Genomic DNA, 27,691 nt, shown 5'->3' with positions numbered 1-27,691 from the left:
AGCAAAGTCCTTTGTTTTTCACTCGAGGTAAATGTTCGAAATCAATATGTTTGAAATACCGGCTCAATTCAGGAGCCGCCCATGCTGCTGCTGCCGTGTTCAGACGAGACATGCTACTTCTGTCAATAGTGCAACAAAAATGACTGCATTCTTCAGTTTTCTCTTACTATAGGCTATCAGGGCCTTTAAACGGATGCTGTTGAGATGAAATGTTAACAGATAGAGACTCCAGGTAACTTCTTGTTCCCTTCTCACAACACCTGATAGTGTTTCTCAGCGCTGGCCATTAGGAGGCGCCGTTCAGTTTCTAGTGTCCTGGGAGCTTGGCTTCATACTGCATTTGACACTGTGCTGATCAGCACCTTTACGGCGTATCATGGTGTCTGTATAGCTCCCATGGTCATTGCTTGTAAGGCGCTGATCAGTTGGCCAAAGTGTTCTCTAAGCATCATGGTATGTGTGTTTCAGTTTTAGTGTCAGCTCTCCGCACTGGAGACTTGTTTTCCTCAGCAGTATCATGAGCTCATCTGAAGATACGTGAACATGTCCTCGTGATTAAGGTATAGTGCTTTATGGTGGTTGTTACAGTACTTTTTGGCGCTTGAAACTTGTGGCTCTTTGAGGAGAAGATTTATGTTAAGATTCTTCAGATTCTCCTTTTGTGTTGTAAAAACAAGCATTTTCATGCTCAACTTCTCCTTTAATAACTCTTCTTCTGAGGTCCTCTGAAATCTCTTACCTGCAGCTAGTAAACTGCTTTATTTCATAACAGGGCAGATCAAACTGTGCAAAAGTGTGTGTGTTCGAAACGTTCTTTATTTTCAGTATCAGATTACATTTTTAAAACAGTTGATGCAGAAATCTGAAGGGATGTCTTCCACACCAATGACATGAATGCAGAATCACCGTCATGACCACCCAGGAGGAAAAAAGTGCACTTCTATAATGTACTTAAAGTGCTCATTTTCACACACTAATTTTGTACTTAATGTACTAAAAATTAATCTACTACAATAATCTTAAGGAAGTCGTGGCCTAATGGTTAGAGAGTCGGACTCGTAATCCAAAGGTTGCGGATTCGAGTCTCAAGTCTATTTTGGGACACTAAAATGTGCTTTTAACATACTTTCTATGTAAAAAAAACAAAAAAGTATTTAGTTACAACTTGTAATACACTTGAGAATACTAGTGTATGAAAGATGTTTTTTTGTTTTTTTTACATATAAAGTATGTGAAAAGCACATTTTAGTTCATATTCATGGTGTCCCAATAATAGCACAGTTGAGTACACTTAGATGATCTTAGGTTTATCTTAAGAAGTACTGAAGAATCAAAAAGGAACTGTGGAAGTGCTTTTTTTCTCCTGGGTTTGACCACGCAATTCATAATTAAGCATACGTTATGTATAGGACATAATAAAAGACAGTTGTGGAATGATATTTGAATTATTCACGATTAGATATTTCTAACAAGTATAACAGTAACAGGTTCATGTTAAATAAGGATGAGAGAATGACAGGTTGGTTTCAGATTAATCAATTACAGGATACAAAAAGAAAACTTTCCTTTTTGATGAACCTAATAATCCTTTACGTATCAAAACCAAAAGAAAGCTCATGCTACAAATAGAAAAGTCAACATGAACATAAATAACAGATTAGGTAGACAGTTTGAGGAACAGTAACAAATATACAGAGACAGGTGTTTTTAACTAAGCTCTTTGAAGCATCATGGTGTTTATATTTACTGGAAATGTTTCCATGTGTATCTATGTTAGAGGTCTCAGGAGAGAGAAAAGGCCTTTATCCAGCTAATCTGTAATCTCCTCACCCACAAACCCGCTGTGTGTGTTCAGATCATCAGTGAACGGCTCAGAGTCTGTGCCGCTGCCGTCTGCTCTCATGGACACTGTGATTGCTCTGTGAAAAAAACACAAAATAAACATAGGACAAAAACTCAAGAACAGAATCAAAAACCAAATGGCATTATAAAACTCTTTTAGAAGCAATGCTGATCTGTCAAAACCTAAACAACTTTGACACTTGAAGGTTAGTTGAATACTTTAAGTTCTACGGTATACTTTATTAGGGTTTGATAGCTAGCCAGCAATCTGTTCTTAATGTAGGCCATCAGGACAGGTGAGTCAGTGGATCTCTCAGCTCAGGGCTCCAGACAGGTGCACAGATGCTAATCTACAGGGATTGAGCTGAGCCTCTTTCGGATTAATACTGCTGATGAGATTAACATGAAAAGGGGGACAAAACCGGGTCCAGTTCTCCAGACTCACAAACCCTTATTTCAGACACTTTCTGTCATATAAGACACTGCTGTGAAATAAATATGTGGGCAATTCCCCTTTTGTTATAAACTTCCCCATCTCCTTTTTTTTCTTGTCATCTCAGAGAGCCTGTTCTTGATGGCATGCTGTCTTTGTAACCTATGATTATGAAGATTACAACCATAACAGGTTATTCCCCTTGACTGACATCACTTTTATATGAAGGTGAAATATTAAAGTTTGATGATTTGCATACAGTTACACATCATTTATTTTTTTATTTCTCAGAGACCTTTGAAAGATTGAGGTTGACAGACAAAGAAATGATCAATTCTTCAAAGAGTAATCATGCTTTCATGACTGGACATTGTCCATGAAACCAAATGTAAATGAAAACAATTCAATTTAACAGAGTTTGACATTTTCAGTAAAAAGCCTCCACTATAAATGCTGTGTAACATGATAAAAGACACCTGTGTTCAGTAAATAGTTATATTTATGGAAATTAATAGTTGGAATATACAATCCTTCTGGTAAGAAATACAGTTGGTTAACTGCAGTAACTCTAGACTGTTAAGAGTTTCCAGGTAATATGGTAAATAGACCTAATAATATAGAATATGTTTTACAGGTGTGCGATTGTCAGCATAAACACAACTCATCCAAACAGAATTTTGATTCAGAATGACTCGTTTATATTCACAGAAAAACAGAAATTATTATAGAATAATTAAAAATACTTGAGTTTCCATGACACATTTTGTTCCTATGAATAGAAATGATTTTTGGAGCACTGTAGGTACACTAATGTGGTTTACACAGCTGCAGCATGGCAAATGCTTTCGTTTTTTAAACTATTTCTAATGACCCAAGTGGATTGTAAACAGTAGATAGTTACGGTAAATTCTTAACATTGCAAGTGGTGATGAAATCAGTTGTATGGCAAGATAGTAGGAATCTTCACAATGACAAATATGCAAACCAGTTTCAACAAGAAATCCCAAAGCTGAGGGAAGGAGATGGGTGTTTGTTACCTGAGATTTAGTGCCTATAAACAAAACACTATTTTTAGATTAAACGAAACCACAATTATGTTGATGAAGGCAGATCAGATTAAAGAGATTTAATCAACAGGCTCAGTCGTCTTCCACTGTTTTTGTATCAGGTGCATCTGTTGTGTCTCTTTTGTAGGTCTCCTACTGCACTAAATCCTTGAACTATTCAGACCTATGTCATGCCATACATTTGCTGTATATTGTATGACATGCAGTGACACTGAGATACTCACCCCTCACTGGTCAAAGGCGTGATGTCATTTTCCTGGCCCTGTTGTTTTTTGGCATTAGGCAATGACTGTGGCTGCTCACTGTGGGATGACCTTTGACCCAATGGATTGTGTCCAATAAAAGAAGGTTGAAGATGAGTAGTTGGCAGTCTACCTCTGGCAGTTTCTCCCCATGGCCGAGGTAAAGTAGACGTACATGAACGTGTCCATGTGTGAGGGAGTGATTTGTTCTCCTGACAGAACACGGACCGAGCCTCAAAAAATGATTGTGACCCAGAAGCGGGGAGGCTGTTTTCTTCAGCCATCACACATCTGTGTATACTAGAGGTGGCAGATGTTGTGGATGGAGTCCACTTCCCACTAGGGGGGCAGGTTGTGGATGGAGGACTTGGCACTGTGTGGTGCACAGTGGGACAGGAGGGTGGAAGCCATGCCCTCGAGACAGGTGGAGTTTTTGGAGGAAAATATTTTGCTTGCATACTTGCAGTCTCGCCCTCATTGTGGTTTTCACATTCTTGATAAGACGTGGAACTGTGCAAATCTGCTTTAGCCGGGGCCATTTTGGCAGAAGACTCCACAGGCAGATGAACAGCTTTTTGATAATTCTGGTCAAGGGTGTGTGCTGTATCTCTTTCAGAATCCACCTCAATTGCTTTTTTGTATTCCTGTTCAATGCAGGAACCAGGCAAAGCATCTTGCCTCACAGGCTGAGTCGTTGAGAAGCTCATGGAGCCCCGCTGTCTGCTTGCCCGGCTGGAGAGCGCAGTCTCTCTTTGCGTTGAAGTGCAGAGTCGTTGCCCTCTGCATTGCACATTGTGAGTCCTCTCCTCAGTGAGCAACCCTAAACTGCTTTCAAATGAGTTGTCCATGAGCATCTCTGGGGGTGGAGGTGGGAGGCTGTCTATATCCAGTTGCTCAGGCCTGGGCTCAAGCGAATGGATGTTAGTCTTGATATTCCCACTGGTGGTAAGTGCTCCTGTGCTGTTCTGCAGCAGTGGGAGAGTGCATTTCTTGTTGCCCCTTACTCTTATTGGTTTCTGGTCTAAAGGACTTTGTCTTGAATTGTCCTCCACCTCTTGGCTAAAAGTATTAATAAGCCTCTTGACAGCATTTCGCCCAGGTGGTTCTGGAGTGAGCTTTGGAGGAGAGCTAGGTGGTATTGCCCTGAAAGGCCCTTTGCTTCCATAATGGAGGCCATAGTACCTGGCTGCGCACTGTCCTCCTGATGAACTTCTAATCTTTGTCCAAACATGACTCCCATGTACAAGTTCTTTTGGCAAGTTATTCTTTCTCCTCCAGTGAGGTGTTTGCATTTTCCTTGGGTTTCCTTGTTGCTGATTAGGATCTGATCCTTCTGCTTTGCTACACAAACACTCGGCGGATTGTGAGCGCTTTGGGCCCCTTAAATGGCCGTACTTTAGTTTTACTTGAAAGGTATTGTCTGCAGTTTTGGGCCGTCTAGTTTTTCTGGTCTTGACCTGCTCTTGCTTTTGAAGACTACCCTGAACTGGAGGATGGGTGGAGTCTGGCTCGGAAGACCCCTCGATTGTTCCCCTCGTCTTGTCAGTCAACCTACCACTGTCTTCATTCTCAAGTTCTGCATCCTCCTCCTCATCATCATCTTCATCATCATCCTTATCTGTAACCTCCTCATTGGCGTTAAGGAATGGCTGATCTGGAGAGCAACTGGTGGTCAAGACAGATGTTATTCCAGTGTTTGCTCCAGACCCAGAGCTCCCTCTGTTTCGCCGGAGACGCTCCGAGCCATTCTGACACTCGTTGTCTGCACCTATGCCGCTGTCCTCACTGTGAAGAGCAGAATCTTCTGGACTTGGTTTCCTCAGAGCAGCAGCTTCCACACGGGACAAGACCTGCTTCAAGCGTTCCTCGGCCGCATGCTTAGCAAGCAGCTTCTCTCCTAATATCTGAGACAGGGACCCATAGTACTCAGCTAGTTCCTGTAAGGCTGAGTCACTCAGGCATTTCACAGAGTCTCCCACAGAGATCATTTTAGCTGTGGAGTGAAGAAGCATCTGCTGCAGCAGTTCAGAAGGAAGCTGGGAGAAATTTAGTTCATTACTAGGTTTGGTTGTTGTAGGTGGATAGTCTTTAAGTGAAGCGGGCCATGTCATGTTATGTCCATGTTCCCTCAGCAGATCCTCACCCTCTGTGGCCATTTCCTCCAAAGCCTGGTTAATCTCTTCATAGTGCAAAACTACTGATGCTACTGTGGTCTGTACAGAGAGATGGGCCTGAGCAGCCTGGCTCAAGAGGCCTAAAAGAGACTCATATTTTGATATGCTGGGGTTCAGGTAGGCATAGGCTGCCTGGTGGGATTTCAGTATGAACTCTGCCTTTGACTGCGCGTAGGAATTTTTTCTCAGTCTATGTTTCCTTTGCTTCCTACGCTTTCCTTGATTAACTTTTGCCCTTATCTCCTCAGTTCCTTCTCTCTGGTTTTCTAAGAGACCCTCTTGTGCACTTTGTCCATCCAGAGAGTAGACCACTTCTAACATCTGCTCAGTAGCATTTTCTTTGACTGTCACAGTGGCATCACAAATTACATCAATTACTGAGGATCTCTTACCTCGCACATATGTTTCATTTTCTTGAACCTCTGTTGCCATTAGTCCTTCTGTAGCTGTGCTTATCTCTGCTTTGATTAGAAGTTGTGCCCCATCAGAAAGCAGTTCTGCATTCTTGTTTTCTGGTGATGCAGACAGTATAGCTTTTTTACTGAAAAGTTGACCTTTAGAGGGAGAGCAGCCCATTTTGATGGGAAAAACCTACTCTTTTTGATCAGTTTTATCGACTGCACGTTTAAAAGTGTTGTGTCAGAAATCCTCAGCTTGGTTCTTGTTTGCGCACCATACCAATTGTCCTTAAAATCCTTAACTGCCCGAGTCCACAATTCCTGTCCTCTTGTATTTCTTTGAGCGTTTTCGATCAAGATTTACCACTGCCCAGTTGGTGTTGCGTATGCCATAGAGAGCCCAAGATTGAGAAACAGGACTGAAGCTTCCAGTCTTTCTCACCTGCACATATGGTCACAGTACAGGAATAAAGCGCATGCGTAAGACCATAAGCTCATCTTACTAATAAGATAGCCTGCTGGTTACCTTATCTTCTTTTACTCCTGGTGAATTCTGATTGAATTATCACTATGTGAGTGTTATAATCAAAATATATTGTAAAAATGTGAAGTGACTTCATTGATTTCTAAAGTGGTTACATTATTCATCAAAAATTGTTTAAATTACTGTTTCAATTTTGTTTCTGTGCTTTCAACAAACAACAGCATTACAGATTAAATTAAGTTCAGAGTGGCAGCTGGAGTATTTCTAGTTGTTTACTTCTGACTGAAATCCCCCTGGACCTCTGCCAGTAATGTCTGCAATCTGCTGGCAAAGGCAAGGATTTAAACAGAATGATCCAGCAGACACTGATAACAGCATTAAAATTCAAAGCTCAAATTAGTTTTTATTGTTTATTAAATGTAAAGACACAGTAATTTCTTTGCCATGGACCAGATGAGGCAATGGTTGTGTGAGTGGGGTTGATAATTTTTGTGATTACAAGCAAGAAAGTAATTTAGCAGTATTACAGACAATTTTTCACATAGTGCTTCACAGAATAAAACAAGTAACGATCAAAACAAACAAAAAGATAAACCTTAACAAATAATGCCAAACGCATAACCATACAATCATTCATATAGTCAAACAAACAACAACATCAACAACAACAACAAATATGATATAATGAGATTAAGTAAAGGCCAATTTATACAAAAGGGGTTTTAAAGGTTCCTTAAAACTGGCTTCGGACTAAGCTGATCTCAAACTCCATGGAAGGTTGTTCCAAAATTTAGACGCCAAAACAGCAAATTCTCAACCTCCATTACTTTAGACCAGAAGATTTCTTTTTTTTTTTTTTTTTTTATCATAAAGACCTTGACAATCATAAAGACCTTGATGATATGTGTGTAGACATTAATTCTGAAATATAGGGAGGGTCTAGCCTATGCAAATTTTAATGTAGTGACTAAAATTTGTATATCTATTTTAGATTTAATTGGGAGCCAATGTAGTGGCAGGGTAATCTGGGGTAATATGGGTCCTATGAAGAGTTTGGGTTTGAGTTTGAAGTCAGGAAAGTGTAGACTTACTCACTTCTTCCTGTAGATTTAACTTCTTCTAACATGCACATCTATGGACAAATTAGAATAAAAAATAACAACTACATTTCTGAAAAACCATTTATCCACCATTACATTTAGTATATTAATTAATAAATGCAGAGTCCCTGTGTAAGTATAAAAATATGTATTAGAAATGTACAAAAATACAGCAATAATTATTAAAAACCCCTTTTAGCACCTTTAAACAATGAGTAGAATATTGGTACATTTCCAGTGTATGTAAGATGGAAAATCCAGTTTAAGTATTTACTAATTGTAAATTCTGTTGTTAGAAGAATACAAAACAACACTTTTTTTATTGAGTAGTGTGTCTTTGTCTCAACTTGGCATGGCGGGACACTGTTACTATACTGCCTCTATCTGTATTTAATAAGTCCACAGTCTTTATAGAACTGGATACATCTTTAGAAACTGTGCTGATCTCTATCACCGATGATACTACACCTTGGCAGAAGATGCCTGAGTCTGAAGTGATTCGACCCACCTCATTTACTATAGTGATGTTTGCATTTGCCGTGTCATCTTTAATGCATCTAGCCATCCTGCCTATGATCGAGGCCCTTGAGTTCTCTGACAGCTCCCACAGGACTATGTAGCACTTTGGGACAAAATGACAAAACATTATGCCAAAGTTGGAGGCCAGGATGGCTGAAGCTTGAACAATGTGCCGCTGCTCTGTCTTATTTCTGTCAATATAAATGGGAATAAAGCAGAGCCAGACAAACAGATGAATCAACATGCTGAAGATGATGACACCAGTCTCGTTGAAATCATGGGGGACTTTTCTACCCTTGAAAGCAAGAAAGAAACAAATGAAGGCCAATAGAGCTATGTAACCATGCATCACTCCAAAACCTACAATGGAGCCCTCATCACAGACAACGTATTTTTCCATGCCTGTTCCAGGCCACTTTAAATCTAGGAAAGGAGACCTGAAAATCAGCCAGAACAATAGGATGATACCTTGACCACCAGTAAGCAGGACCAAATTGATAAGAGGTTTGTAGAGTTTTTTTAACTTATGCTGCCTGTCTGGATCAAAAGCCATGAAAGCCAGGAAAGTGCGGTAGGCTTTAACCAGAATACATGAAACGCACAGAGTGAAACCGAGACCGTACACAGCCTGCTGTGCCCGACACAGATGCTCATTTGGCCTGCCGATGAACATGATTACGCTGATGAAGCTGACTGCCAACCCCAGCAGCATGAAACAGGACATTGTATTGTCAGCCTTTTTGATTACTATTGTGTTTCTGTGCACATAGAAAATTATGAGTGAAGTCAACAAAAGAACCAAGCCTATTGCTGTAGCCACTAATAGAACTATGGGGTAACTGTCCTTCCAATCCAGGTATTTCTCTTCGAATTTCCTGCATGTACTGTCTCCTTTATTAGACCACGTTCCTTCTGGACATTTCAGGCATTCAGGTAGATCTGAAAAAGAAAACATGCGTACAGTCATCAAAATTGCACTAGGAATGCAGAATCTGTTCATCTCTGGAGTCTGAAATCACTGTCTATCTTAATGAACATTGTTCTTCTGTAAATTATTTTTTTTAAGTAGTGTACAGTCTGTTAAAACACCCAGTTAAATAATGTACAGTCATCAGCTTCAGGTTAGGGTTCGGGTTTTTTCATCATAATGACCCAGCTGACTTACTTTTTGTCCTAACATAAATATTCTCTAATGTACAGTACATTAACAAATGTTTTACATTACATTTACAGTGTCATTTAGCAGGTGCTTTTATCCAAAGAGACTTACAAATGAGGACAACAGAAGCAATCAAAACCAACAAAAGAGCCACAACACGCAAGTGCTATGACAAGTCTTGGTTAGCCTAACGCAGTACACGTAGCAATTTTATTTTTTTAAGAAAACAAGTAGATATAATATAAATAAAAGAAAGCTAGTGTTAATTTTTCAAGAAAAGCTAGCAGTTAGAGAGTAAATATGCAATTGCTAGAGGGTCAAGTGTGCATGTGTTTTTTTTTTTTTTTTTAATAAAAAGATGACAGATAGATAAAATAGAATTATAATAGAGAGTGCTAGAGTTAGAGGGTCAAATAAAGATGGAAGAGATGTGTTTTTAGCCGATTCTTGAAGATGGGTAAGGATTGAGTTGGGCAGGTCATTCCACCAGATGGGAACAGTTAATGAAAAAGTCTGTGAAAGTGATTTTGTGCCTCTTTGGGATGGCACTAATGCGTCGTTCACTTGAAGAATGCAAGCTTCTATAGGCACATAGGTCTGAAGTAATGAATTTAGGTAAAGGGGTGCAGAACCAGTGGTGGTTTTGTAGGCAAACATTAATGCCTTGAATTTAATGCGAGCAGCTATTGGTAGCCAATGCAAATTGATGAACGGAGATGTGATGTGCGTTCTTTTCAGCTCATTAAAGATTAATCTTGCAGCAGCATTTTGGATTAATTGTAGAGGTTTGATGGAATTGGCTGGAAGACCTGCCAAGAGAGCATTGCAATAGTCAAGTCTGGATAGAACAAGAGCCTGAACAAGGAGTTGTGTTGCATGTTCCGAAAGAAAGGGCCTAATATTGGCAAGGCAGTTTCGGTCGAATGTCCACTTCTGAAGCCAGATCGGTTGCTGCTGTTTTGATGCCTAATTTCATTTACATTTACAGACAGTGTGTTATTTTTGTTTTTAAATAGACAGAACAGTAACAGATGTAGTTTATTGTTCAAAAATAATTGGCAAGTTGACATGAAATACGCCTGACAAATTTTTTTGTACAGTGAAAAACTCAAATGCACTTACTAAACATTTTGTCACAACTGAGTTCTGACTGAAATCATGAGTTTGGCTTAATAATTGTTATATGATTTTATTATTTAATTAGGTTACATATATTATTATTGAGTTGTTCATAATAATTAATAACTATGCTCAATCATTTTAATCAAGAAAAAAACATAAATTTTTCTGAAGGCAGTTCCAGAGGTGCTCTATCCAAAGTTATCTTGTGAAGGATAAAAAGCTATTAAAAAATGGTTAAACCTAATTAAATGGTGATCAGATAGGTGGTGTAAGATACACACCTTACATTATACATTCAGATAAGTTTTTGGTTTAAACTCTTGAAGTTAATTAAAGGTGCCATAGAATGAAAAACTGTCTTTACCTTGGCATAGTTAAATAATAACAGTTCTGTGCATGGAATTACATACAGTGAGCCTCAAACACCATAGTTTCCTCCTCCTTATGTAAATCTCGTGATTAAAAAAGACCACTAAAAAACAGGCAAATCAGAACATAACACAGACTGTGACGTAACAGTCGAGATCACTACACCCCCAACATTTGCATAAACCTGCCCTTGTTCTAGGCCAGCCACCAGCCGAACCATCAGAAGTTCTGCAGGTATTGTGAAGAAACAAGTGCGGACAACATTGAAAATGGCAGATCATGGAAATAAATGTTATGTTCCAGGCTGTGCAGGGGATGTGTAGTGCAGGGATGGGTTGGTGTCTGTATTCAGAAAGGCACAGAAAGCAAATAACGCGTTCTACTAAAATAGCTGTAGCCTGTTACAGTACTACATAAGATTTCACTTACCACATAAACAGAGTAAGGAGAGATGAGGATGATGGCGAATGATTTACAGATCCTGAGCACCACTGATCTTGTGAAATTTGTGGTAAGTACTGTCACTCCATAATATAAACAGAGTTTGTGCGATCGCATCTCTTGAAAGTGAAACTAAAACGCGATCGACCGATCGTTCAAAAGCAGTTTCAATGCCTTGCATATTAAAAATGTCTCCCTGATGCCCACGTTTTATATACAGTATAATTACCCGACAATATAACTGTGAGAGAAAGTATTTAAATATATAATTTCCTCCCTGTGTATCCTTCTTATTGATGAGCCGCACTGTGAAACAGCCAATCAGAGCAGAACTCATTATTATTCATGACCCTGCCAAATAACCCAATAACAGACCGTTTAATTCTAGGGAGAAATCCTAGGGTTGCAAATGGACATGTAAAACCGTTTCTGGAGATTTTTTGCCCTTACCTAAACCACGTCTTCTATGTAGATATCAGAGAACAATTTAAAATACTGTATCAATGCATTCTATGGCACCTTTAAAGACGTAGATAGTCAGACAATTGAACCATGGAAATGCAAGAAAAATCTGATCAGAGGACCTGCATGTGGAAGTATTGAGTTGTTCTTTCATTGTCATGGGGCTGTGTTGGAACAACTAGCAAAGCTGAGGTGAAAATTGGCCAAAAGAGGGGTGATGTGGTCTCTTTTCTTATTTTCAGGTAAATTACTACTGGCCGAAGTGTCAGCAGGGCTACTTCTTTAATTTACACAAGTGAAAAGAAAGAAGCAACAACCGAACATGAATTCTGATTTACCCCGTCTATCGGTATAGTTTCCTTCAGGACAGTCAATGCAGCCATAGCAACAGGAGATCTCAGACTGGTTCTTCACAGTACCAGGTAGGCAAGGCTCTGAGCACTTGGATGTGGGGATCTGGAGAATAAAAGAGAGGTGTGCTTTAAATGGTAAGTACACATTTTACTTGTGGATAATGATTGTCAGTTGTTTTTTTATGGCGGTCGGCCGAATAGCTAGAATTGGAGACAGTACAACTCACTGTGTTATTCATCCACTGGAATTGGCTGAGGATCTCCACTTCTCCATTTTTCAGGAGGAATTTCCCCACAATTTCAATAATGCGTTCACCATTATTTTCCTTCCACATTATGAGGTCGTAACCATCCGCAAAGTCACCGTTTTCATCGAAGGAATATGTATTGCCATCGAGCATGAAATTCACGTTGCGCATACTTTCCACTAGCTGCAAAAAAGTGTAAGTGTCCTTGAGATTAAAATAATTAATTGTTCATGGGTAATGGTTGTTAAACGCTTGGTAAAAGAACTCTTCCTTAACTCTAGGGATAAATAAGAAGACAGACATACATTGCTGTTGTAAATTATAATTGTACTGTAACAAAATGAATTCTGATAATAAAATATACAATAACAATTTTATTTACAATACGAATTACAATTCTATTATTGGTGTTAAATTCTTCACTTTCAAATGTTCAACCCTCGAGCTTTAAACATGTCAAATCCTCACTGTAAGTGGCTTAAGAAATATCACCTGCCAGGGTGGGAAGTTGGTATCCCCAGAGCAGGCGGTATCGTTGCATGTCAGCAGCGCCCTGAGCCCATGAGCGAAAGCATATATGGCCACTCTCTCTCTGTAGGCCTCTCTTAGGTCCACTGCGTGCAGCACGTCATCTACAGTGCAGGTCGAGGGCGACAGGGAGCAGTTCAGTCTCAACTGCTTGTACTCTTCTATGAAGTCATTTCTTGCTCCTGGCGTTGGCCTGAGGTTTTTCAAGTAGTCTTCGAACCTGGGAGTAATTCCCATGGAAAAGGAAAAGCCAAAGATTTCGCCCACTTTGTTGATGTCTTTCATCTTTGTTATGTAGCGGTTCATGGACCAGGCATCGCTCGCGATCCAAATTCTGCTTGTATTGGTTTGGATCATCTCCTTGAAAAGCTTCTCCACCAGCTGCGGCTTCAGAATGAGCAGCACGACCTTGGCTTTAGATTTTTGTATACTCTGAGCAACGTCTTTGATGTGCTTATCGACATCAACATGGTCCAAGTAGTGTGGAACCACTTTCTCAAAGTCAGCACATATTTTTCCCTCGGACTCTTGCATGAAGCTTTGGTAGGCTGCTCTACCGTAGTCGTCATCTCCATACACAACTCCAACCCAGTTCCAGGAGAAGTGAGACATGAGCTTGACCAGTGCCTGAGCTTGGTAGATGTCGCTCGGAATCACGCGCATGAAGGACGGATACCGCAGTTTGTCGCTCAGGACGGGAGAAGACGATGAACTGCTGACCTGTTGACAGTTACACCTCATGCCTTAGTTATCTGCAGCTACACTAGCTTTGTCTAAAGGACAGACCAATATTTGTTTACAACAGAAGTTTCAGTGATAATCTTGCCATTTTTGAATCTAGATGTGGGCCTGGGTCATGTTTTGGTCTTTTCCACACTCAAAGCATCACATGATTTAGGAATACAGGATATATAGCGTGCAAGTCAGGACTATTGTTTTGACAGGTGTGGTCAATGTGAATGTTTGTAGTGTGTAAAAGAGCTACATGAAGATTCTTCAAAAGTTTTCCATAGAAAGAAAAAAGTTCAAGGGTTTGTAATGACAGGGGTTAGTACAAGATCAATATTGTTTAGTGAATTATTCAAGTAAACATTGATTTTAACAGTTAACAAATTACCTGAGGAAACAGGTAGAGGCTGAGGAGTTTTGCGATAGCGATGGATAACTCTGAGTATCTTTCTCCCAGAAGAGCTTTCACTGGCGGACGGAAGTCTGTGTAGTCCAAAAGGGCCGGCAGAGATCCGTTAATAGCCAGTAAATGTTCCACACAGTGCAGTGCTTTGGTGGGAGATGCACAAGGATCACAGACTTCATACCCCAGCTTAATCCCCGGAAGCAATGTAGAGTTATTGATTTCTTCAATAGTATGGATGGCACTCAGCGATTGTAGAAATGTGGTCAGATCAAAACTGGTAAAAAGAGAAAGAGACTTCTTAGTTCTGTCATGACAACGTCTCGGTTACATAGGTAACCCTCGTTCCCTGAAGGAGGGAACGGAGACATACGTCGGACTGCCCGACGAATAGGAATCTCGCTAGAGAGGCCAATCTGCTTCGAGTGTAACTAAAACGAGCCAATGCACATTGGCATGCAATCATATGCAGCAGCTGCTCACCTCGCAGAGCGGATATATAAAGAGCAGCAGGTGCGTTGCATCTTCAGGTTTTCGCTGAGGAGCCGAACAGGTAAGGCGGCAGCATCAGTGTGGTCCAGCGACTGTGGCGACGGGACGTACGTCTCCGTTCCCTCCTTCAGGGAACGAGTGTTACCTATGTAACCGAGACGTTCCCATTCAGTCAGTCACGTTTGACGTACGTCGGACTGACCGACGAATAGGAATCCCTACCAAAGCGCCACAGGAGCTGCCCCCTTCCAGCGCTCTGTAGCAAGCCTCCTGTACCCCCTTGCTTAAGGACGGTGGGACAGGGCAAACACAGAGAGTGTCGATCACTGCTGTTCACCAAAACCTATTCAGTGAGACTATTGGATAACACTGGGAAAGCGTACCCTTTCCTTGGAAAGGACCGCTGCGAAACCACATCCTTCCCCGAAGGAGTTATGTGGAGAAGTACATATGGACTAACCCCGTAGGGTTGTACTACATATGGAAGTACTGGGGTGACTCCAACCTGACGAGAGGTGGGTTCTCCCAGAGGAAAGACACAGGCTTCGTTTAGGAGCAACTCGTGGAATAACACATATGGGATGCCCGTAGGGTCATACATATGGAACCCAGCCTAAATCCAGTTCTCAAGGATACAATGGAGTAAAGGCCTGGCGCCAACGCTCCGCCACCTCTGGCTGCCGAAGGGTGATCGGAGGACTCAACAGGGTCTGCCTTGTAGGGACTCTCTGGAGCAATAAGCGCATGTAACACAGCAAGCCGACACTAAGCCGGGACCTCTCCGTGCCTCTGACCTGAGGTGAGAACACGGGAGGAGACCGGCTCGACACGAAGGCTATAGAACCTAGTGAATGTGTCGCCCAGCCCGCAGCTCTACAAATATCTGTCAGCGAGACGCCACGAGCCAGCGCCCAGGAGGATGCTACGCCTCTCGTAGAGTGGGCATGCAACCTGAGCGGGCAGGGCACGCCTTGTGCTTGGTAAGCCAAGGCGATGGCGTCCACTACCCAGTGGGCCATCCTCTGTTTGGAGACAGCCTTTCCCTTCTGCTGGCCTCCGTAACAGACAAAGAGCTGGTCTGAGGTCTTGAGGCTTTGAGTTCTGTCTATGTACAGTCGCAAAGCACGAACTGGACAGAGCAAAGCCAGGGCTGGTTCTGCCTCCTCCGGGGGCAGCGCTTGCAGGCTCACTACCTGGCCCCTGAAGGGAGTGGTAGGAACCTTGGGCACATAGCCAAGCCGGGGTCTCAGTACCACGTGGCCGTCACCCGGCCCGAATTCTAGGCACGATTAGTCGACCGAAAATGCCTGCAGGTCCCCCACCCTCTTGATGGAGGCCAATGCAACCAGCAACAAAGTCTTCATAGACAGAATCTTTAAGTCTGCTGACTGCAAAGGCTCAAAGGGAGCAATCTGGAGTGCTCGAAGCACCAGAGCAAGGTCCCAAGAGGGTAAGGAGGGGGGTCGAGGAGGATTTAACCGCATATTTGCAAAGGCCCCGGGGCCAGCTGTGCGCCAGTGCATCTGTACCGAGTGTTCCCCCGGACAGGGAGTAGAACAACTGGCAGTGAGTGGTTTCCGGCGAGGCAAACAGGTGTACCTGAGCTTCGCCGTACTCTCCCCAAATCAGCTGGACCACCTGGGGGTGGAGTCGCCACTCTCCCGGCAGTGCAGCTCATGAGAGCTCGTCGGCCACACGGTTGAGCACACCAGGGACATGAATGGCGTGAAGCGACCTCAGATGCATCTGACTCCAAAGGAGGAGATGGCGGGCGAGTTGCGACATGCGACGGGAGCGCAGACCCCCTTGACGGTTGATGTATGCCACGGTCTCAGTATTGTCCGTACGGACCAGCACATGCTTGCCCTGTAACGGCCCTTTCAGGCGGCCCCAGGCAAGGCGTACTGATAGCAACTCGAGGCAGTTGATGTGCCAATGCAGTTGGGGGCCTGTCCATACCCCTGACACTGCATGCCCGCTGTACGTGGCCCCCCAGCCAGTGGCAGAGGCATCCGTGAAGACCACCGCATGCCGAGACACCTGCTCTAGGGGCACTCCTGCCCGAAGAAACAAGGGTTCTGACCACGGGCTGAAGGTTTGGCGGCATTCCGGAGTGATTGCCACTCGGTACGTGCCGCGTTGCCACGCCCATCTTGTGACTCGGCCATGAAGCCAGTGCTGAAGTGGTCTCATATGAAGCAAACCGAATGGGGTTACTGCCGCTGCCATATGCCCCAGGAACCTCTGAAAAAGTTTCAGTGGGACCGCTGTCCTGCCCCTTGAATGTATTCAGGCAGTTCAGTACCGACTGAGCACGTTCCTCTGTGAGGCGTGCTGACTGTTCGACCGAATCCAACTCCATACCGAGAAAAGAGATCCTCTGCACTGGGGCGAGTTTGCTCTTTTCCCAGTTGACCTGAAGGCCCAACTGGCTGAGGTGACTGAGCACCAAATCCCTGTGTTCGCATAACTGCTCCCAAGACTGAGCAAGAATGAGCCAGTCGTCAAGATAGTTGAGGATGCGAATACCCTGTTCTCTCATGGGAACAAGGGCTCCCTCCACGACTTTTCGTGAAGATGCGGGGAGACAGGGCCAGCCCGAAGGGCAGGACCTTGTACTGATATGCTCGACCCACGAACGCAAAGCGCAGAAACGGCCTGTGTCGAGGAAGAATCGAGACATGAAAGTACGCATCCTTCAGGTCGATCGCTGCGAACCAATCTCGGGGACGGATGCACTCGAAAATGCGTTTCTGCGTGAGCATTCTGAACGGTAGCTTGTGAAGGCTCCGATTCAAAACTCGCAGGTCCCAGATCGGACGTAAACCACCGCTTTTCTTGGGCACAATGAAGTAAGGGCTGTAAAACCCTGACCTCATATCGGCTGGAGGGACTGGCTCTATCGCGTCCTTCGCCAGTAGGACTATGATCTCCACACACAAGACGTGGGCATCGACAGCTTTCACTGAAGTGAAGTGGACACCTCTGAACTTGGGGGGACGCCGGGTGAACTGAATCATATAGCCGAGCCTGATGGTCCGAATGAGCCAGCGAGACGGACTGGGGAGTGCTAACCAGGCTCGCAGAGACCGCACAAGCGGGACCAAGGGGACCGTAGGCGTACCCGCAGTAGGGCAGCGAGGTGGAATGCAGGGACGCGGCTCGGGGGGCTCTCTTTGGGAGGCGGCCCGTAGCGGGGTCTGTGTGTGCTGTGCAACACTTACCTGGCTCCACGATCGGACAGGGGCTGCAGGAGAGGCTTGGGTGCCCATCTCGAACTGCGCGCTGCTGTCCGCTGGCGATAGAAGAGGTGGATGAGAGTGGAAAGGTTTTGCTCCTCCCACTACTCTCCGAGCCCTCGTCGGACCCGGAGATGATAGAAACTGCTCTTTTATTGAAAATGTGGGTACCGCTGGCTGCAACAGAAAGAAAAGGGAACAAAGGATTTACCACCTGGCCCTCCTCCAGGGGAAGGAGCGGTGCAGTCATCATCTCCTGAAGAACAGTCCCAACCATCTCCGGGTCACCCGTCCTAGGGCCTCTTGCTCTTGGCTTTGCCGCCCCTCTTGGCGGGGGCCTGGACGGGCTGGGGACCCCGCTTACGACTGGCTCAACGGCGCCGCTTAGGCAGACACAGCCAGAGATGGCGTTCCTGGACCACCAAAGTGGACATCACACGACCCACTGATCGCGCCGTAAACTTTGTTGCCCGAAGCGCGAGTTCGATCGCGGCACGAAGTTCCTGAAGAACTTGCGGGTCATGACCACCCTCGTGGAAAGCATAGCCATCATTTCCGGATCCGTACCAGGCACCGCTACCGTACCCGAAGGAGGCAACTGCGCCAGAAAAGTCTGACTCACCCTCCGATACAGCTATCGACATCTGGTCATCGGGAGGAGTGCCGAAGCATACGGATGGTGCACACCTTTGAGATGGCCCACCGCGCTTCCCCGGCAGCTCTACTGGCTGCAGAGTGCAGGAGGAATGAGGGTTCCTAGAGGGTTGATTCCCCGAAGGAAGCGCGCTCACTGTAATCCTCAGATCACCAGTGTCACTACTCGCAGCAACCCTCTGAGGAGGATTGGAACGAGGCAGCGGCACTGGGACTCCGCCCTTTTGCAGGAACTGGAGTCTCGACCGCAACTCCGAGATGGTCATCATCCCACAATGGGTACATGACTCATCCACAAACGCTGCCTCAGCGTGATCTAAGCCCAGACACATGATGCAGCGCTCGTGACCATCCCGCGGCGCCAGGTAACGACCGTATCCAGAAACACACAAGTAGAATGTCATCTTTGAAAAGACGCAAGCTCTACTTGTGTAAGCTCTTTTAGGGACTTTGCTCTTTTAGTCAGTGCTGAAGCATTCAGGGGAACGGCCGCAGCAACACAGACAGGGATTGTGCAGCCTGTCGTGTGCTCTGTCTCTCCGCGCGCTCTCTACCAGCTGTAAAAACAGCTTTTACGCGCTCTAAGCGCACCATTTTACCAGCTGTGAGAACGGCTTTTCAGCTCCGTCTGCACAAAAAAAAAGGCAAAGACAAGAGAAGAAAATGAAAGGAGAGAACTTGACCCTGCTGCGGTGCTGTATGCCTGCACCACACACAAAAGAGATCGTCCTGCAGAGACTCCTTTTAGATTTCCAACTTCCAGCAGAGAACAACTGTTCGGCTCCGAAGCCAAAAGCTGAAGATGCAACGCACGTGCTGCTCATTACATACCTGTGCTGCGAGGTGAGCAGCTGCTGCATATGATTGCATGCCAATGTGCATTGGCTCGTTTTAGTTACACTCGAAGCAGATTGGCCTCTCTAGTCTCTCTAGATTCCTATTCGTCGGTCAGTCTGACGTACGTCGAACGTGACCGACTGAATGGGAACTTGGGATTTGCATGGTAATGTACATGACAGTGTTCATGCATTTGGTCTTGGCAGAATAGATCTGCTCTGCTGCTGCTGCAGAGCAAGAGACTTGCTACTGCCAATACATCCACAACACACTGCTGTGAGCATGTATGAAATACTGCTGCGAGCGTGTAAGAGATACTGCTGCTGCACATATAATATATGAATTACCCCCATAGCATACATGATAAACCCGTAGAAGATCTATACAGGTGGAGATGGGGAAGGTGGAGAGTTTCTGGAGTGAGCTGCTACAGCAAGCACTAGCCAAACATTTGAATGTTGAGCAGCGAGCTCATTGGCTACCGATACAGGAGAGAACTAATCAGCTGTGCCGTGTGATAATGATGTCATTAGGTCATATCGAGTTAGACCTATCGGACTGTGCCATCTAGAGTTTCATGCCAGAACTTTGTATTTGTGCATTAGTTTGGGTGACCAAATGTCCCCGTTTTCTGGGGACAGTCCAAATTTGTGATGTATCTCCCCAGTCCTTGGAAATGTCACCAAATGTCTTCAGCAGTACAGGTTTTCATTGTCTATCTTATTGTAAAGTTTAGCAGGGGTTGTATAAAATAATGCAAACACCCATTATTATCATGTGGGCTACAGTGAAAAAACAAACAAATATTGCAATTGTATTTTTGTTAAGACAAAAAGGACAAATCATATGAGCTCGTTCAGCAGGAGCATCTGTAACCTCAACAGCCCAATTGTTAAGTGTTTTAAGACAACAGTCTTTACGATTGGGACTGCAGACACAAGCATGGCAAGACTTCATCAGCAAAGAAAAAAGTGGATAAAAACTGAAAGTGAATGACAGGCACTGTCGAGCACTAATAAAGATGTGTCCAAACAGCACAGAACTACTGCAGCAAAGTGTCAGCAAACCTCAAGATTCACATTGAAGACCTTGTTTCTACCGAAACCATGCAAGCACAGAAAACTTCACAAAGCCAACATCAATGAACAAGCTTTAATCTCAGACACCGATGATAAAATGCTGTTATGATCATAAAACCTAGAGAGTTGGAGCACAAGATGAACTTCAAAATCTGCCCTTGTCAGACCTGACTTACATGACCAAACCACTGTAGACATTTTTGGAGAGAAGCTCCAAAATCTCTAAAACACAGGCAGATCTTCTGATAGACGACAAACAACTGGAGACTATTCAAAAGTTGTATGACTCTATTCTAAAAAGGCTGGAAGCTGTATTAAAGGCAGATGGTACAAACACCTTAATCATGAAATATTGCCAAGATTTCCCAAGTGTTCACATTATTTTGTCTAACCCTTGCATTTATAAAAGCATAAATTATTTTGTTATAATACTATTTTAATCTGTTTGTTATTTGCAGTGGTTACTATTTTTCATGTGGTATTTGGCGAATTGTATTAAAACCAGTTAGGATCAGGTTGACCTGCAAACATCCTAATAATTGTTAGTTACAATAGTACTGTACATGGAACATACAACAAATACACAAAAATGTGTTCTCCTCATTTTTAATTAATCAATTATAGGTGAAGTTTCAATTATGTTTTGACCACTTAACTAGTAAATGTCGCTGTTTCTATTTCAGAAATCAGGTCAACATAGTATGAGTAAGAATCCAAATGATCAACATTTAAAAACATAAGAAAGTCTTGTGCATACTCACCCAGAACAAATGAATGGCTGTGGTTTAGCTCGTTTGTGAAGGTTGATTACTCTAGTGTGAATGGAGCTCAAAATTGCGCAGTTAACATCTCCTTCCAGGTAAGCTCTGCTCAGGGGGTTTTTGCAGTGGACCCACAAACCCGAGCACAGCATCATCACACCCAGCACACAGAGCTGAAGATGGCACCTCATCATGGCGAGTGTGTGCAGTCATACTGTTGATGAGCTATTTATTGTAAAACTGGTTCTGCTTTTTGGGTGACGTTAGTGGGAAGGCTCTGATTACCTCTGATTTGCTTCTGTAGGATTTCCCATGGGCAGAAAAAAGAGAAGTGGAGAAATTCACCTGCTCAGTCACATTTCTGTCGTCCGTGATGGAATGTGGACTCAGTCTGCAGGTTACAGTAAAACATTTTTTTTTTTTTAATTTGCAGTGATAAGAAATGATGGCAAAATGCCGAAATGACAGAAGCGGTGTTGTGAGCTGAGACTTCAGAATCAGGTGCTTTAGTAGGTCTGGAGGTGAAACACTCAGACACCAGTTATGATAAATCAGCATACATATTTTTAATGTGCATTAAAATTGATACATGGGAATATGAACCTATTTTGAGAGATCAGCAGAAGCGCTAAGAAAAGACATGACCAAAGAAAAAAATGGTGACAATGAGTCAAGCTTTAAATAGGAAAAATAGTGAGATGCTAACGGTCTAATCAGATTCAATGATCTAGGCTAAGCTATGCTAAAAGTGCTACCGCCAGACACGGAGATCGGCTGAATGGATTCAAAAACAGTAAAACTCAACGGTTTAACTCTTGGAGAGTTGGAGAATGAGCCTATTTTCAAAAAAAGTGGAGTGTTCCTTTAACACAATAGATCTTTTCACATTTTTAGGTTTCTCCGCAGTGGAAGTCGTCATAGTTGGGTAAACTTTGAGAGCACGAATGGAAGATGACCACAAATATATATATTTTTTTCATTCCCATTTGCTCAGATAGCAATAAAAAAATGTCACGACTTTGAGTCAAAGGAAATAAATTGAGAGAGACTGATAACGGCAGTCAGAAGAGAAAATAATGTCAAATTTACCATCACTCCCATAGACACTGCATTAGAAACACCCTCACATTAGCGTTAAGTAGTTTCTTTTTAGTTGTAATTTGATGTAAAGGTGATAAAACACAAAGTATAGTGTTAGAAATGTACATAAATAAAAAGAAATCTAAATATAAAAAACTTTGGAGGATTTGCGATGCTTATGACCGCTGCATCGTCGCAGTCTTGTGAAAAGGGTCCATGTAAAATCCTACATATTGACACTGACATTTTGTCTCAATTAATATCGGTTGAGTAGTGAGGTGTTGCTTTCAAATACCTGAAAAAACAGTCATGAAATGATGAATTTATTCCTAAAGATATACAGGTCCTTCTCAAAAAATTAGCATATTGTGATAAAGTTCATTATTTTCTGTAATGTACTGATAAACATTAGACTTTCATCTATTTTAGATTCATTACAACACAACTGAAGTAGTTCAAGCCTTTTATTGTTTTAATATTGATGATTTTGGCATACAGCTCATGAAAACCCAAAATTCCTATCTCAAAAAATTAGCATATTTCATCCGACCAATAAAAGAAAAGTGTTTTTAATACCAAAAAAAGTCAACCTTCAAATAATTATGTTCAGTTATGCACTCAATACTTGGTCGGGAATCCTTTTGCAGAAATGACTGCTTCAATGCGGCGTGGCATGGAGGCAATCAGCCTGTGGCACTGCTGAGGTGTTATGGAGGCCCAGGATGCTTCGATAGCGGCCTTAAGCTCATCCAGAGTGTTGGGTCTTGCGTCTCTCAACTTTCTCTTCACAATATCCCACAGATTCTCTATGGAGTTCAGGTCAGGAGAGTTGGCAGGCCAATTGAGCACAGTAATACCATGGTCAGTAAACCATTTACCAGTGGTTTTGGCACTGTGAGCAGGTGCCAGGTCGTGCTGAAAAATGAAATCTTCATCTCCATAAAGCTTTTCAGCAGATGGAAGCATGAAGTGCTCCAAAATCTCCTGATAGCTAGCTGCATTGACCCTGCCCTTGATAAAACACAGTGGACCAACACCAGCATCACTGACTGTGGGTACTTGACACTGGACTTCAGGCATTTTGGCATTTCCCTCTCCCCAGTCTTCCTCCAGACTCTGGCACCTTGATTTCCGAATGACATGCAAAATTTGCTTTCATCCGAAAAAAGTACTTTGGACCACTGAGCAACAGTCCAGTGCTGCTTCTCTGTAGCCCAGGTCAGGCGCTTCTGCCGCTGTTTCTGGTTCAAAAGTGGCTTGACCTGGGGAATGCGGCACCTGTAGCCCATTTCCTGCACACGCCTGTACACGGTGGCTCTGGATGTTTCTACTCCAGACTCAGTCCACTGCTTCCGCAGGTCCCCCAAGGTCTGGAATCGGTCCTTCTCCACAATCTTCCTCAGGGTCCGGTCACCTCTTCTCGTTGTGCTGCGTTTTCTGCCACACTTTTTCCTTCCCACAGACTTCCCACTGAGGTGCCTTGATACAGCACTCTGGGAACAGCCTATTCGTTCAGAAATGTCTTTCTGTGTCTTACCCTCTTGCTTGAGGGTGTCAATGATGGCCTTCTGGACAGCAGTCAGGTCGGCAGTCTTACCCATGATTGCGGTTTTGAGTAATGAACCAGGCTGGGAGTTTTTAAAAGCCTCAGGAATCTTTTGCAGGTGTTTAGAGTTAATTAGTTGATTCAGATGATTAGGTTAATAGCTCGTTTAGAGAACCTTTTCATGATATGCTAATTTTTTGAGATAGGAATTTTGGGTTTTCATGAGCTGTATGCCAAAATCATCAATATTAAAGCAATAAAAGGCTTGAACTACTTCAGTTGTGTTGTAATGAATCTAAAATATATGAAAGTCTAATGTTTATCAGTACATTACAGAAAATAATGAACTTTATCACAATATGCTAATTTTTTGAGAAGGACCTGTATTTGAGCGATCTTGCTGGACACCGATTGTGTTTAGTTCCTGAGTGATGCTCATGAGCTTACAGCAGAGTAATTAAAACAGCATTCTTTGGACTGGGTCAGGAATGGGATTTCATTTTCTTCAGGTTCTTGAAAAGCAGAACAAAAAGAGAATGTAGTAAAGCCGGATATACACGATTCCTCACTCAACAACAGCTATGAAATAAAAACAAACCTGAGAAGGCTTACTATGTGTGTGACATTTAATCGTTTTATCGTTGTCTTTAATCAAACCAGGAATGTGCCACAAGCATTTACTGTCACTCTATTTGACAAAATCATTTTAAGCAGCTGCCGTAAAACGTAAAGTGTCTTAAGTAAATTGAAACTACTTGAGATGCAACACAATGGAACACAATTCATGTGTTTTATGCCATAATGCAAATGCAGAGGCACAAAAATGTGGTCTTTTGCATGTTAAGGCGTCAGAGTGAATTCAAGGGTCAATATGCAGTATGCAAAATTAATGTGGCCAGAGCATGGTATTTACTACAGTAAACTACTCTATAGTAACTATAGCTATTTAAAATAGTAGATTGCAATTACTACACTGTTTAATGAAAGAATTAATAGAAACTGTCGGTGCAGAAACATCACAGAGACTGTCCTGTCGACCTTGATGTGTTTACACGAGCAGATGGCTCTCACTGGAATAAAGGCTCTGGAGAGAAGGAGCCCTCTAATGGATACTCAAATGTGTTCATTAGTCTGCTCTGAAGGCAGGATTTGCCGCTTTATGGAACTGACTGAGCTACTACTAATTTTGGTCGATAGTCCACTTTAGACATTCTACTAACTATAAGTAACTTTATAACTACATGTCAACTAATTCTCATTCATTTGTAACTACATGTCTACTAACTCTCAATAGGGTAGGTTTAGGGTTAAGCAGACAGTCTACTAATACTCTAATGACTGCTAGTTGACATGTAGCTGCAAAGTTACTTACTGTTAGTAGAATGTCTAAAGTGGACTATCAGAATAAAGTGTTACCCAAATAAACACTTCCCTTATGAAAATGAACCATGATTTTATTATAGTAAAAGTGTAGTAATCGTGTTTATTTGGCGGGCTGATTATTACCATTTTTATAACCACAGTTGTACTTCAAATACCATGGTTAAACTATGGTTATTGTAGCAAAACCCTGGTTAATTTGTTTTTACCATAGTAAAACTACAGTAAACATGTTTTTTTATTTTATTTTATTTGTAGTAAAACCGTGGTTAATTTCTGTAAAGGTTAAAATGGCTAGAGCAAGAACATGGACAGTTTTTGTGCTCATGTAGCTGCTCAGTAATTGAATTTAGTTCATTCTTAGCCAAAGTATTTTCTACACTGCGTCTTAGAATCATACACTACTATTTATAACTATTTAAAATAAATGTAAATAATGTAGATTGTTGTCACCAAAGACCAGAAGAGATTCTGGTTCATACATCAGGGGCTTCATTTATAAAATGTTACGCAGAAACCATCCTAAATTTGATCTTACGATCATTTCTCAAATATGTGTACGTGATTCATAGACTGAACGTACACACAGAAAACACACGTCTCTTTCTGATGTGAAATCTATGAAACGCGCAGGATCTTGAATTTGCACGCAACTGAATGGTTTCAGCTCTCTGCCTTGTAAACGACTCATAATTAATGTCATTAACATATAAAAGATCAGCAGTCATCATAGTTTAGAACAGTGAGCTGCAAGAACAGCTTACATTTTCAAAAACCTGCAGTACTTCGACAATAAAAAGTGCGTAGGTCTGCTCAGACCCTTTTCCACGTCAAAGACAGTTTTTACAAATATGAGCGCTGGCGTGGATTTAAGTGCACACACACACACACTCTACGATCAAATCTAAGGCATGCACGCTTTATACATGAGGCCCCTGGTGATCACGCGTGATTCTCATAAGGTAGCAGCGTGCATTTGTTGATTTTGTGATGTTACGGGTGGATGATGTCGAGCTGTCCTGTACTTTGAGTCGCATGGCCTGTAGCAGGTCAGATCGTGTTCAGACAGCAGAAGAGAAGTAGCGCTAAAGAGATTCCCCACACAGCAGGAACGTCCCAGTGCTCTGTGTGAAGTCCGGATCAGTGCGAGATGTGCTGAGATCAGTGCTGTGAGCCACAGGACCTCCTTCAGACGACATCAGACATACAGATGTGCACCTGTCCATCCATCACCATCAGTCATCTTCATATTCAAAGCCAAAATCTTGATCAGGATCATAACAGAACATTAAGTCAATCTCTTCTCTGGAGGATCTATTGTGCTTCAATCTTACCAAAGTCCCGTTTGCACCACTTGCACAATAAAAGCTTCATACTTGTGGAGTTTTTGTGATGTAATGCTCCTGGTGTCAAAACAATATTTAATGTTTTAATGTGATAATTGTAGGCCACTGAACACAGTGAGCAGTTTCCCCTTGAAGGTCGTCTCGGCCCCACCACATTACTGTCAGTATACTAGTGCCAGTTATATTCAACTCTGTTGTGCTTCTTCTCTGTCTGAACTCATGTTTAGCCAGACACGGTTTTTGATAAAGCATCATAACTCACAACACTCATCCAGATCATTTGCAACACATTGTGCCATAAAACTACACAGTACAAAATATTTTATATTTACAGACCTCTCAAAAATCTTCTGAAGAGAAGTTAGGGGCAACATGCCAATAATAGTATATTAGTATAGTATAGTATACAGAGTTGGGAAGTAACTAGTTAAGTGTAATTAAATTAGTTATGAAAATGTTAACGATTGCAAACGAGGTTACATCTGATTTTTTTAACACACACAAACAGATTTAATTGACTTCTTTCATAAATTGCACAGACTTCTCTAAAATATGAGACAGCAGTGATTCAACGGTTTTACTTCCTATTTAGGGTTATGCATTTGCTTTATTTTTAAAGATTAACTGTATTTTCCAAGCCATTGTTAGATGCCAGTGTTTACTGTCATAACTATGCAAGATTTGATTTCAAAAACAGTATCATAGCTGTTAAACTATATATTGTTTTGGTTTTAAATCTGTATTTAACCCCAGAATGATCTCAAAATGTAGGTCTGATTTTGTGGTGGCTGTGGTTTAAAATGAAGTGATTGTAATGTTAATTCAAGTGATGAAGGATTCTGAACGTGACTAATCAGTGTTGAGTTCTTCTGCAAGGTTAACTCTGCCTGCTTTACATGTTTGAAAAGGATTAACAGTGGAAATCATTAGAAATTTAGAAAAGTAATCAAACATTAATCAAAAGCAATCAGTTACATTAAGAAATAGTTACAGCACTTATTACATATTAAGTAGGATAACTTGTAATCTGTAACCTATTACATTTCCAAAGTAACCTTCCCAACACTGATAGTATAGTATTCGTATGCTTTTGTCACTATTTAGTAATAGCACTAAATAACACTGTAAGAAAAGACAAAGAAAAAGGTACTGGTAATCTTCTGCGAGGTTTATGAGCATTTCCTTTAACTCTAAAGCGCAGCAC

General features: G+C 42.4%; 2 protein-coding genes across 2 annotated transcripts; both read right to left on the bottom strand.

The window, feature by feature from the left end:
- Positions 1 to 797: 797 nt before the first annotated feature.
- On the bottom strand, positions 798 to 6,577 carry LOC306844245 (uncharacterized protein). The gene is made up of 2 exons (XM_079376218.1): positions 3,567 to 6,577; positions 798 to 1,919 (listed from the first exon to the last, which is right to left on the bottom strand). Exons 1-2 carry the CDS (start codon positions 6,332 to 6,334, stop codon positions 1,811 to 1,813), a joined length of 2,877 nt encoding a protein of 958 aa, XP_079232344.1. The 5' UTR covers positions 6,335 to 6,577; the 3' UTR covers positions 798 to 1,810.
- Positions 6,578 to 7,019: 442 nt separating this feature from the next.
- olfcb1 (olfactory receptor C family, b1) lies at positions 7,020 to 21,334 on the bottom strand. Its single transcript, XM_079376217.1, has 6 exons — positions 21,136 to 21,334; positions 14,059 to 14,350; positions 12,906 to 13,661; positions 12,393 to 12,596; positions 12,151 to 12,268; positions 7,020 to 9,198 (listed from the first exon to the last, which is right to left on the bottom strand). The coding sequence occupies exons 1-6, from the start codon at positions 21,327 to 21,329 to the stop codon at positions 8,060 to 8,062; spliced, it is 2,703 nt and encodes a 900-aa protein (XP_079232343.1). The 5' UTR covers positions 21,330 to 21,334; the 3' UTR covers positions 7,020 to 8,059.
- Positions 21,335 to 27,691: the final 6,357 nt, after the last annotated feature.

This window comes from Barbus barbus, assembly GCF_936440315.1.
Source record: "Barbus barbus genome assembly, chromosome: 24".
In the NCBI taxonomy this organism is placed as follows: Eukaryota; Metazoa; Chordata; class Actinopteri; order Cypriniformes; family Cyprinidae; genus Barbus; species Barbus barbus.
This window is presented reverse-complemented; position numbering and strand designations above follow the sequence as displayed.

Coding starts and splice junctions, on each gene's coding strand:
- LOC306844245 (XM_079376218.1), bottom strand. CDS start 6,334: ATGGGCTGCTCTCCCTCTAAAGGTCAACTTTTCAGTAAAAAAGCTATA. Junction 1,920..3,566: donor ACGCCTTTGACCAGTGAGGG/GTGAGTATCTCA, acceptor TTTTTTTCACAG/AGCAATCACAGTGTCCATGA.
- olfcb1 (XM_079376217.1), bottom strand. CDS start 21,329: ATGATGAGGTGCCATCTTCAGCTCTGTGTGCTGGGTGTGATGATGCTG. Junction 14,351..21,135: donor CAGCCATTCATTTGTTCTGG/GTGAGTATGCAC, acceptor TCTTTTTACCAG/TTTTGATCTGACCACATTTC. Junction 9,199..12,150: donor AAACTATACCGATAGACGGG/GTAAATCAGAAT, acceptor TTTCTTTTTCAG/ATCTACCTGAATGCCTGAAA.